The sequence below is a fragment of the Strongylocentrotus purpuratus genome, unplaced genomic scaffold (assembly GCF_000002235.5).
Source record: "Strongylocentrotus purpuratus isolate Spur 01 unplaced genomic scaffold, Spur_5.0 spur5_scaffold_20, whole genome shotgun sequence".
Classification (NCBI taxonomy): domain Eukaryota; kingdom Metazoa; phylum Echinodermata; class Echinoidea; order Camarodonta; family Strongylocentrotidae; genus Strongylocentrotus; species Strongylocentrotus purpuratus.
In genome coordinates, this window is record NW_022145606.1 from 13,240,864 (window position 1) to 13,254,001 (window position 13,138).

The 13,138-nt window shown below is 37.8% G+C and overlaps 1 protein-coding gene across 1 annotated transcript; it reads right to left on the reverse strand.

The window, feature by feature from the left end:
- Nucleotides 1-1,201: 1,201 nt before the first annotated feature.
- LOC115927235 (NACHT, LRR and PYD domains-containing protein 12-like) lies at nt 1,202-11,990 on the reverse strand. Its single transcript, XM_030992797.1, has 4 exons — nt 11,490-11,990; nt 6,953-7,116; nt 5,626-5,915; nt 1,202-3,434 (listed from the first exon to the last, which is right to left on the reverse strand). Exons 2-4 carry the CDS (start codon nt 7,102-7,104, stop codon nt 1,705-1,707), a joined length of 2,172 nt encoding a protein of 723 aa, XP_030848657.1. The 5' UTR covers nt 7,105-7,116; nt 11,490-11,990; the 3' UTR covers nt 1,202-1,704.
- Nucleotides 11,991-13,138: the final 1,148 nt, after the last annotated feature.

Genomic DNA, 13,138 nt, shown 5'->3' on the forward strand with positions numbered 1-13,138 from the left:
GGACTATTTTAATGCTCTCATCTTAACCAATATTGAAAGCGTGATTTGTCTTCATGATCCACATTGAACAGCGCATAATGATGACGCGCGTAATAAGTGCTCAAATAACTAATTACGCCCAAGATTAGTATGCGCTGGGCGCATCTTCAGATATGGCATAAAGTATTCCTATTGGTTGATCTACTTATCATGCTTATATAAAATAGATTTTGATTGGTAGGGTCCATAAAAATGGGTGTGTCATCAATGGTCAAAGATAAGATAGAGGCGGTCCTTCAAGAGATAACACAGGGATAAAACAATGTTCAGAATACCAACTTACAACAATATTAGCGCTGTGTTATCTCTGGAAGATACAACAAAAGATAACAAAACTTACAACAATGTTCAGAATACCGCCCCAGGTCTGAATTCTGTTTCTTATTCCTCTTCCACCCAAATCACATTCGTTTTGTACACAGTGCTTGGTATTCCAAATTAGGTCCCTTTCTCCATCCCAAGTCCTTTCAGATTTTGTCTGTATATTCTTTACCATCCCATCGTGTGCACTGAAATTGACTTCCAGGCCTCATTTTGACCGTTTGTGGTCCGTTTTCCTGCCTTAATTTCTTTCAGCTTACCTATCTCCACTATATAGATCCTAGATGCTACAGACTTCTAACAAATTACTCTAGATAGTGCAAGTGTGAGGGTATCGACTCAAAGTCATAAATCAGACGAAGCAGTTGTTGCGGTTCTATTGGGTATGAGGCCAATCTTTATTTCATGCTGTTCAACTAACAAAAGAGGGTAGAAGACCCTTGACTGCATGAAGTCACTTCACTTGATATTAAGGTGTCCAAAACCAACTATAGACAGCAAGAATATCAGGATGAGACATCAATTACAGCTTCATGTAGGCACAGCTACAACCATTCTCATCTCTGCTCACTGCATGTATGAGCTTTGACCTGCATGCAGTGAGTGTATGTCCACTGGGGCATATCACTCCTCTTTAGTTAGGTACATTCCTTTTACCCCTGATAATTTGCATTATAAAGAAAGAGCTATTTCTCATTCCCTCACACAAGAGTTGCTCATCTCATCATGAAATGCCATCTTAGCATACTCTAAATTAAGTCCAAAATCAACTCTTTCAAGAACCCTTAAATTCTTTAAATATTGACAAATGAAAAGGAAAAATAAACAAAACTTTTTCATATTAATTTTTTTCCGTTTTAAATTTTACAGCATCTTTATCTTTGCATTGCACACTTTTCTGCTGAATTTCACACATCAATAGTCACGCATGCTATAAATAGCATCCTCTAAAGTTCTGAAATGGATGTGTTTTTGTGGCCATACAATGTTGCTCCATCATGCCTGGCTGAAGAAGTACCCTTTTTTAATTAAGATACTTTTGGGCTGGCATGCAAAGACAAAAGGTCAGGTGACTTTGTAACGTAATTTGTAATTTCCCCAAATTTTGTTTCAAAAGATGCCCAAGACTTTAAGGAAAAAATCATGAAGTGGCATCATGTATTTAAGCATTACAAAGTAATCACAAAAATAGAGGAGGGGAAGGGGCTACATTAGCCCACCCAGTCTTTTTAGGGTTAAACTTCCTTTATGAACCCTTCCATGATAATACTGTTGTATGTTAAGAAAATTTCAAAAGACATAAAAGTAAAAAATGTACAAAAATGGATGAACTGACTTTGTTCATTAAACTATGATCAAACTTACCAGATATGGACCAATGAATGTATACCCAGCTACAGTGTGTGCTGTCATGGATGTTTTCACGATCAGCATAGTCTCCTCTGACGACATCCTGTCCTTCACCAAGGCTGCTACATCTGGGTCCAGACTCTCAAAGGCTACATCAACAATTAAATTTCTCTCCATGTATGATATTCCCAGTACATGTACATGTAGCATAGACTTTATTACATGGGTTGCAATACTTTTGTTCTGTGCCACAGTGAAGTACAGGAGATACCTAAACTCCTCCTTCCTTGGCAGCACAACTTGCTCAATCAGCCTGTTGAATTCATTACGATCTGATTCATATAGGGAAGCAAGATGTACTCCAGCCATGTACTCCTGAAACAGTTTGTGAGGGAAGAAGACTGGCAATTGCACATGAGAATGCCTCTCATATGTATCCATAACGGCAGTAATTCTGTCCTCCTGAGACAAGATCCCGACCCGACAGGCAGTGTCCTTGGATTCTGGGTATATTTTGAAATCATCTTCACTGAAAACCAATGTATTCTCTAGCAGACCAGTGAGAGCCTGCTTGGCAATCGGTCCAAGGAGCACATCAATTTTTTTTAAATAGGCAAGAAGTGAGGGGCTGCCTACATTCTTCACCTTTTTCTGTGCATAATGCTCTTTTAGAAAGGCGATCATCGTTTTGAATATTTGAGAAAAAGTTTTCAGTGATTTCACTTCCTTTAGTGTTTGCTCGTCAAGTTCTTTCCACATAAGACACAACATGGCTACATATATAGGATAGCGGGCCATGTCTTCAGATATGACATCATTCTCACTGGTGAACTGGATAAGCTGATTTGCTTTATCTGCATTCTTTGGAAAGTATTTGTGAATGTAAACTGATAAATTCTCTCTGTTGAAACCCTCAACATGAATGAATGTGTAGAGCTTTGTAAGATCACCATCTAACCTAATCTCTACTGCTCTCCATGGGCGAGTGGTCACCAAGACTGAGCAAGAGGCAAGTTGATCTGAACAAAGAATATCTACAAGTCCGATATCACCAGTCTCAGATGAGCTTCCACATGCCTCTGAGGAGGTGACACTTGGCTGTGATGGCTGAAGTTGCATTCGATCAGTAGGCTGTGATTCGCAAGATTTTGTCTTCATGATTTTGCCACTGACTTCGTCTAGCCCATCGAATGCGATGAATACCTTGTCAGGATTTGACCGGATATACTCAGTAATCTGGGAAACCGTTGTTGGATTGTCTTTGGCCAGATAAGACTTTGCAATCTGGCCAATAGTGTGTTGCTTAAATTCACGTAAAGGAACAATCAAGACCCACACAAAGTGACTCGAATGCCTCCCTTCAATCCAGTCCCACGCAATCTTAGCACAGAGTGTAGTTTTTCCAGCCCCTGCCTCTCCCTGAACCATGATCCGCTTGGGGAACTCTCCATTGACTTTAAGATTAAGGATATCATTGTAATCTAGCAATCGCTTCTCTGTCCCATGTTCTTCTTGTAAGACGAGATCAGTATGCAAGTCTTCAAACTGCACAATGGAAGTAGGACCGAGAGGATCAGCTCTGATCTTACAGACAGTTGACCTGTACTTCGATTTAAAATCATTTGCACACCGATCAACCAGTTCAGGAGAAAGTGGTTTGGTCTGAGATTCAGCTGAAGGAGGTTTGGTCTGTGATTCGAGCAGTCTTGCTCTTGGTGGCCCTCCTAAAAATACATAGATAATCCATATTTACATGATTACACATAAACATATTTCGATACATCTCAAAGGATTGTAAAGGTCCGAAACTGATAGTGTGACCTACGAGTAGGTGCATGTACTTAAAGATACAAAGTCCTACAAGCTTGTCTAAATTTATGACACTATTTTAACTGGGCTATTTCAGACCAGGTTTTTGATGGGGGGGGGGGTCAATTTGACCCCCCCCCCCCCCCTAAGATCTCGGCCGTTTCACCGCCGATCGCCGTGAAAATTTGCATACATGTCAAGTGAAGTGTATAGAATACTATGGTAATTTCAATTTTTTGAAAAATTCACTCATTTGCATATTTATGGTAATTTATTAAAATAAGGTCATAAAATTCAAATTTTTGCCCATAAATCATACATTATTCATATTTAAGCATTCTTTTTCACTACATATATTTGTTAGACCATTTGTAATAATAATACAACACAAAAAATTGGAAGAGCCAGGTTATTCCTTATGTTATCTCTTGTTTTGATAATTTCTTATGTATTTCATTTTTTTTTAAGTTATGTATTTTTTTGTTTTTGTTGTTTTTGTTGTTTTATTTCATTTATAACTACAATTCAACTATTTTGACCCCAAAACAAACACCTAAACTTTAAACAAGACTAAATAACCAATGTTTTATCTCTTTTTAGGAAAAATGACATTTCCATGTTTTGTAACGGTACACAAATCACAAAAATGAGCGATTTTCGGGCCGACATGCGAAGACATGCGAAGACAAAAGGTCCCGTGACTTTGTAACTATATGTCCGATTTTCGAAAAAATTGTTTGAAAAGATGCGTAAGACTCGAAAGAAAAAAAGTCATGAAAGGAAAATTTTATATCTGCCGCGGTTTCGGAGTAGTCGCAACATTTCTACAGGGGGAGTCAAATTGACCCCCCCCCCCAGTTAACGTAGGGTTAAGGGCATTTAAAATCTGAGAAATTTGTGTATACCGGTACAAAATTACACCTAGAAAATTGCTGATTATTTTAAAAAATCATCCTTGAACAGTAAATTATTATACATCTTTTGAAAGAGTGTTTTATCCCAAATCATTTGGTATCACTTTGTGTGTGGTATGTGTTCACACTTGGATGAACAGGAGGCATTGTTTGCGAGAGTGCAAAGTGCAAGTGAGAGAATGAATTGAATGTATCAAATGAAATGCATTGCATATGCTTTTTGCAGAAGCAAAGTCACACACACACACACATACACACACACGCGCGCACAAAATGTTAATTGGTATTTGATTTTCGATATTTGATATGTGTGGCATGATTAATTTTGTTAGGGATGTTATTTGGATCTGCAAAAACCAAATTAATACCCAAATCCCAATTGTTTTATTCAAACATCACACAAGCAACTTTGGCGCAAGTCGAATTTTGCACTCACGCAAACAATGCCTCCTGTTCATCCAAGCGTGAACACATACCCCACAAAAATGATACTAAATGATTTGGGATAAAACACTCTTTCATAAGATGTATAATAATTTACCCTTCATCAGATGATTTTTAAAATAATTAGCAATTTTCTAGATGTAAACTTTTTTTGACTCACACTGTATACTTGTAGATGAATATCACTGGAATAATTTTTCATACAGAGGACATTTCAACAATACAGTTACCCTGACAATCGCACATTTTATTTGGAAAAAACAAGACAAATATACGACTGCATCTCCAGTATGCCTCTGCCTAAATTCAGTTAAGATCAGCTAGGGCTTGAATCGATCTTTAAATATCACTATTAGAATATATATTAATACATGTAAATTGAATTCTGCAGTCACTCAAATTACTTGTACTTTATATTGGTGTCCAGAAAATATCTAGAGTTAACAAAGATAAATCAGTAAATTATAAAACCATATGGATGGGGCCTGATCAAATTTGACACTTCTGTAAACTGTGGCAAATGTATAGAACACAGAGCACTGATCACTATCTCAATGGTAAAAACTGACTTCACTTTCACGAATGGTTTTCCATGTCTTCTGGGCTGCGTATTATAAAGAGTTATGATTGATCTTAAGTTTGAACAATACACAATGAGCCATAGGCTTACGCTCAATTTGAACTTTACGATCAATCATCTAAGGCTTTATAATATATGGCCCTGGTGTAGCAAGAATTATCTGCTTACCTGTGCTGTTTGGAATTTGAGGTCCACTGAGTAATCCGTCTGATAGGCCACCCAAGTCAATCTCTCGTAGTTTGTCTGCCAAAAGCTGTCGTTTGTCTGAGTGTGAAGGTTGCTGCTTGACATTCCATTTCATAAAGACATCCAGTAACGCATTGGTGTAGTTCTTCAAATTCTCAGCCAGGATTGCCTGTATTTGAGCATAGGAGAACCCTAGAGATATCCCAACAGCGTTGAAGTAAGATGGAGCGATATCCTGGGCCAGCTTCAGGAACTCCATTTCACTGACAGTACTGTAAAATGAATAACAAATCAATTGTGTATGACGGTATACTAGTTAGAGAGCATCATATTGGCTGAGAAGCATTCATGTGACACTCAACAATTTGTATTATGCGTTCGAGCATGCTATATAACAACATGGGAATAGAAGAATATATTGCCTATGATATTAACATTTGAAACATATTGCCCCCAATTGCAGGTGGGGGCGGTATTGTTCTGGGTAATAACTGCCCCAAAAGATGTTAAAATGTTTAATGTTTCCTTCCTTGCTGCGTGAAGATCAATGCAAAGCTTTCTGTTTGCCCTCTTGAACTCGCTAATTCTAATTAAACCATGTACCTTCATATCAGACTTCACTAAAATCCTACAAACATAACTAAAGTTATCGAAAAGGAAGGACAGAAGTATGGACGGACGGCAGCGTTATTTTCATTCTGTGGATGTTAGTGTGGAGTATCATAGAAAGAATGATCCTTGAAAAAGATGGGTCTTTAAATGCCCTCAAATAATTTGTTGTGGACCACACTTTCATGCTACATGTTTGTGTAGTCCTATATACACATTTCTGTGTCCAGTGCATGTGACTTTTAGCAAGACTGGGCAAAATAATAATTGTGATGATTCCAAAACCCAAAAGAATACACCAATACTTTTGCGCTCCATGCATGATCAAACTTTTGAATCACTTCAACAATGTTTCTTTTGCAATGCAATTGCGTGATCAGAACTAAACGTTATTGTTCACACCCAAAGGTTGCTATATGGGCTTACTTCAAACCAACACGTCATCACTTTGGGGCGGGTGCTCTCGTTACCCGGCCTTTTGTGAAAACAGGGGGGGGGGGGGTAATAAACCTCTCTCATCTTCAAATGACCTGGTCCAATTTACCTGACACTTTGGGAAAACCCTGTGGCAAATCTACTAAACAGAACATCCTGAAAGTGTATCTTCACATGATCTTCTGTTTCATGAAATGTCGTGTATTAAAGACAACCACCCGACTGGATGCGATGACCTGAAATAAGCCAGTATAATTATGCATACCTTTCTGCAGTGTTGGGACCTGGATTGGTTTCAACATCACCAGCTCTCATCAAGAGGATCAGGAGTAACCAGAGAAGGCAAAATCCATCCATGGTGTAAGATGTCCTTCTCACTTGACAGAAACGTAGTTCTCTGGAAAATGGTGATGACATGGGCAACAATACCTGAGAACAATAATCAGAAACATCTATATTAAGTTGATAAAACAGATGGAATGAGGGTTTCAATTCACTATGTCCATTTCATAATAGTGTGAAATTTTGGGGGCTTTCTGAAACCCATCCTTGGGGGAATGGCTGGGACCTGCCTTCAGTATATTTGTGGTCATATATATCAATGAATGCTGTATTTGGGCAGATAACAATGATTTTGTAATTTTTGTTTGTAGTTGTCAATCAGGGTGCATGAGTTTCTTTCACAACGCGAAACGAAAGCCATCATGTCATCAGGAGCTGTATTTTGTTTTAAAGCCCCACTGCACTACTTATAGCTACTTACGCCCTGTCGCCCTCTATATAGCAAACAATGCCTAATTGGTGCCTGTTGGTCCCCCGTAATCCTCTTTTTCTTATGTTTATTGAGAGCTGATTTGATGAGATAACCACCTGTCAGTGACCATGCTGGGAGGTCTAATCCCTCATTGCCAAACTAGTGCAGTGGGGCTGTAAGTAGTATACATTTCTAAAAGCCCAATGATAAAGATTAAGGTCACCGAGCAGATCATATTTATTGTTTTTAAATTATTTTCCAAGAAGCGTGGCAAAAGACCCACAGGAGATGAGTATCTTTGACAAGCCATAACTTAACAAATCAATTTCCAACTTAAATCTTCTTTCACCCCTACATTTCTCTTATCAGGAGCTTTGCATTGATGTATAGTTTGATCGTATTTGAAGAAAAAAAGAATTGTTGTTGTGGGCAATTCCACGATTACTCACGTTACATTTGGAGGGACATTGACTTACAGTGTACATGTACTCATTGAGCTCTCATTCTCTTATAATTGGTATGAGCTAAGCAAGTTTTCAGAAAATGAAAGTATACATCTTAACCCTTACTGTACTGGGGGGGGGGGGGGGCTGGGAGGCCCCCCCCCCCCTCAACATTTTCGGAGATTGCGCCGCAACCGCTTGGAATTTTGAATTGTCGTTTCATGACTTTTTTCCCTCAAGTCTTACATGTACGCACATTTAGATACCATTTTCGCCGAAATCGGATATACATGTACCTGTAAGGTGTTACATAACAATTAGTATGCGCATGTCATCAAAAATATGCTATAATTGCATATATTCATGTACAAGCAGAAATGTGAATACAGGTTTAGATGTATTTCTTCCTAAGTGGGAGATATGAATTGATATCAAATTGCTTTTATATGTTTCTCAAAGTAACTTGATGTATTCCAGAACAAAAGAATACATTAGAAATAAAACAATAGATATAATAAGAAATAAAAAACAATAAAATACAAAAGAAAATAAATATTTGAAAATCGCATCAAATTTGCATAAATTATCATTATTAATCACATGAAAATAACTATTTTGTGTTAGAAAAGAAGTTTCATATGAATAATGGGTTTCAATTAACATTCAAAAAGTGGAGTCTGACAATTTTATTAATAATTCTAGTTCCCTCTATATTTCCAGATTTGATATTCATGAATGCGTATTCATAATTTATGCAAATTAACCTATGCATTTTCAAATATCATAAAAATAATGTAACCTCATGAATTTGAGATGAAGGAAACATTTATTCAATACATTTTCAACATTCTCCACAAGTCTACAGACAAATATGAAGAGTTTTCTGTAAAATGCATAAAATTAGCATTTTGCATAATTAATTAGGCTATAACGAACAAAATTTGCATATTAGGAAAAAGCTAATTATACCATCTTGTTCCTTACGTAAATATCTACAAACATGCAATTTACGCGTTCATCGGACTTTCGACGGCCGAGATCATAGGGGGGGGGGGGGGCCTCCCAGGCCCCCCCCCCCCCCCCCCCAGTCACGAGGTGCTCAAAATAGCCCAGTACTATGTCCCTTTTGCAGCCAACGTAGTCTGTAGAACTACATGTAGTATGCATAGCTTACTTTGCAGGAATTATGAATACCGTATATGTCATGTATGTCATATCTGTGAAATTTAAACATTATCAGTGTCCTATATTCAAATTATGCAAGGAAACCGTTTACCTTCTAGAATTCGCTGTCAGACACTATTGATTGACTGACTGACATTTTTTTTTTTTTTTTGGGGGGGGGCATTAATTTAAATGAGCTGTCACAGGTACATGTACATTAGCATTTGTCTACATATCAATAACCCACTGACACTACTTGCAATTGCCAACATTAAACTGATTGGATCTTTGTGCACCACAAAACATACAACCATTCGGTAAAAGGGTCTGAAAATCACTATTACTTAGGTGATTGCAATCACTTAAGTCGATTTGACAACTTAAGGTCATTATGTTCCCACTAAAAGTCATTTCCAAGCCCTTTTGTTTTGAGGGAAGTTTTAAATACGTATGGTCTTTCAATGGTATAGATATATACCAAAGGCTTCAAGTTTATTTGTCTATGTCCAGTGCAAGTTTGATCTGTTTACTGTTTAAAGGGTTGTCATGGAGCTAATCAAGACTGAGAAGGGCTAATTTTGCAAAGCGATTGTGCTTCCACCACTGTTATCCTTTCATCAAATTGTGCCTACATGTATGGTTTTGTGTAAAATTGCACGTGTGGCAAATGAGTGACCATGCAATATGTAGAGGCTGAGAGAGGTAAAGAAAGCAACCAAACTCTGCCCAAACCTTGCAGCCTCTCAACGTGAACGTACATAGCTGTGGGATCACAATCATTTTCACTAGCTACTCATTCCCCAGGCCTTATAGTCCAGAGTGCATTACATGCATGAATTATTCTATTGTTGTGTCATAATACTAGGCTTCAGTCTATTCTTTAGCATTTGTTTTAATGAAATTCATGCATCAATTGCAGAGATGCCAAATTCAAAGATCAGCTATGCGTGACATTTTCATGACTCGGCATAGCGTACATAAAGCGTATAGTGTGCGATTTCGAAACGTACACTATACGCTTTATGTACGCTATGCCGAGTCATGAAAATGTCACGCATAGCTGATCTTTGAATTTGGCATCTCTGCAATTGATGCATGAATTTCATTAAAACAAATGCTAAACAAAAGACTGTAGCCTAGTAATTAAATATGTGAGTTAAACTCACATATCCCTGCGTCAAGCGACGTACATGTAATAGCCGACCGGCATGCATGCTACGTTCATGCGATATACGTACACGAACCCTGCGAGGAGCTAGCTGAAGCGGTCGGCCACTATGTAGTCTAGCAATTACTACCTTTTATTCTTCCTTTTTTCCCAGTCTGGCCCTGATCCATGAAAAGAATCCAGTTTGGCCCTGATCCGTGACAAAAATCCAGTTTGGCCCGGATGCGTGACAAAAGTGGGTGCCATGGGTGACAGAGTTTACTTTTTTGGCCCTCAATGCGTGACTGTCATTAAAGTGACTCGGTAACATTGTTGAAGGTTGATGAAAAAAATTGCTTAATTTTTGTATAAAATGTTACTTACTATATTCCTTCTACTATACTAACCCTCTGACATGCAAAAAATCCTGAACAAATTCTCAAACCACAAAGATCATATCTATGGTTTTCTTTGAAGGTGTCGATGTGAGGCACCCTCTAACAGTGATTAACAGTACATTCTCCGAACCATTTTTGAATTTTCTCAACTGTTTTTCCATGACAAAAATACATAAAACAGGCTATAAAAATCTGTCAACACTTAACTGTCTGGAATGGAATGTAGAGCCATTTTATTGCTTTGTGACGATTTACATTTACCTAAAATGTAATTAAATTGTCCTTGTCTTGATGCTGAACAGGCTTTGACAAGTAGCAGAATAGAAGTAGAATAATATAGTTGGGAGAATTAAGGAATCGATCAGATCAGTTTTTCCCAATTTGTACCATGAATAATGATCCGTTTTCACTCAAATTTTCAGATTATCTTTAATTGTACATCTAGCATTGAAGTCACTACCTTAGCACCACTATCTCTCATCTGAACAATGTTACAAAGTCCCTTTAACAATGTGTGACACTTGGTGCTCTGCAATTGGTAGCCCTGGTACAAAAGTACATCGATGTACATGTACAAGACTACATTTAAAACTATAACTACAACTTGCAAGGTCATTGGAAATAGCGGCATAAATATTCATAATTGAATGATTCACGCCAATAATATTAAAAGTAGAAGAAAATAAATAACATCGTACGCTGTAAAACAAAAAAAAAGAACAAAACTAAAACAAAATATCAAAACAAAAATTATAACAAAGGAAACAAACACACAAATCTAAAGTAGAATCATCTAGACTTTCTAAATTATGTAAATAAAGACCTTCATTAATTGCAACTTTACTGCATGTAAGTTGTAACGTATCGATGCACATGATTGATAACTCAAATCTCACCTCTCAATACTCAAATTGCATTGTCTCAAGTCAATACAAGTGAATTAGGCTTAAGTAAACTTCAAGCGTCAGCTCGGGCACAAAATTCAAGTTCAGGCGCTGCAGCATCCGCACACAGTCAATCCATACTAGAGCCAGCTAGAGGTCAGTGGCCGAGGAACGTACGTATGTACGTACAGGTACGTACGAAGCGGCGGCGAATGGAATAGCGGGTAGCTGACGATGTTCTTCCCCCGAGAGTCGGGGCCGGGTCTCATGTAGCATACGCATGCCAGGCTTGGGAAGCTACCTCACACAACACAAGCTAGTTATTTGATATTGAGTCCAAGTCTTGTTTTCTGCAGTGCTGCTAACTTTTGAAAATCATCGGTTTTCATTCATTTTGACAGGAACCTTGAGCTGTAGATAGCCTGGATTCAACAACGGGTAACAAAAACTGCTAATCCCGAGAAGAAAAACGCGTTGATCTTTCAAACTTGTAAAAGGTCAATACGGACGCGCGCGCTCGTAACTCATGCATTACGCAGAAGGGGATTCCCCCGACCGCGCATATATTTTTTTTTACACAACTGTTTTTTCGCGAAAAAATTCCAAGAAGTGCTCTGGTGAAAGAGTCTAAGTCGTCAGCGCACTATGTGCAAGCACGTGCACCCAGCTTAGGGAAGGGAATATGATAGAAAGGGGAAAACAAGGATAGTGGAGAGGATATGGGGAAGGAAAAACAAGGAAATACATAAGGAAAGAGAAGAGGATAAGTCAAAGGAAGAACATAGAAATACATAATTGAAGAGCTAAGAGGATCATAGATCTAGACTCAGGAAAAACAGGGAAATACATAGAAAGGAGAAAGGGATTAATCTATCAGATTAAAACAAAGAAATACATGACGAAGGAGAAACAAAGAAATACATTAAACAAAAGAGAAGAGGTTAGAATAGAGGAGAACAATAGAAATACATAACGAAGGAGAACTGGGGGTGATAGATTGAAGGAAAAACAGAGAATAACGAAGGAGAAAAGGGATAGATTGAAGAAGAAAAAAATAAATGACAAAAAGAGAGAAGAGGATAGATTGAAGAAGAACACAGAAATACATAATGAAAGAGAAGAGAGGATATATTTAACCCGAAACAAATAAGAGTATGTACACATGCATGTACAGCTCCAGCAATCCAACACTTCTTCTTCTTCTTCTTGATTTGTTTTTGTTTGGCAATCAGTCACAGTTGACCATTTTTGCCACACACTATTTTTATGAATTATTTATATATATACATATGTACAATTTCATGTCATAAATGACTATTTTTTGGATTCTTTCTCTTTCCATCCTCTTTCCTTCCTCTTTTTTTCTTTTTAGACTCTATAACTTTTTTTAGAGAGAAAATTCAATAAATTAATAATTTTGGAAAGAGACGACGGCCTAGCAAGTTGTGAATGAAAAACGCCTATAAACTAAAACTGCTTAGGGTAATGCTAGACTCTGTCTCTAGTCGTTTGCACAGTATATTTGACTGAAGTGGCTAAACAGTAACATATGCGCCCCCCGACCAGCAACCCACTGACCGGTAGAGGTCAGTGCAGCAACCTAGCTCCTCCGTTTCGAGCGGAAGGGGTTTGTTGTTTCTATGTCTTGAGGAGGAGGAGGA

What these genes read in the sequence shown, in the direction of transcription:
- LOC115927235 (XM_030992797.1), bottom strand. Translation starts at nt 7,104, where the DNA reads ATGTCATCACCATTTTCCAGAGAACTACGTTTCTGTCAAGTGAGAAGG. An exon ending in GGTCCCAACACTGCAGAAAG is followed by an intron (nt 5,916 to 6,952) that starts GTATGCATAATT and finishes TTCATTTTACAG; the next exon opens with TACTGTCAGTGAAATGGAGT. An exon ending in TCAAATTCCAAACAGCACAG is followed by an intron (nt 3,435 to 5,625) that starts GTAAGCAGATAA and finishes ATGTATTTTTAG; the next exon opens with GAGGGCCACCAAGAGCAAGA.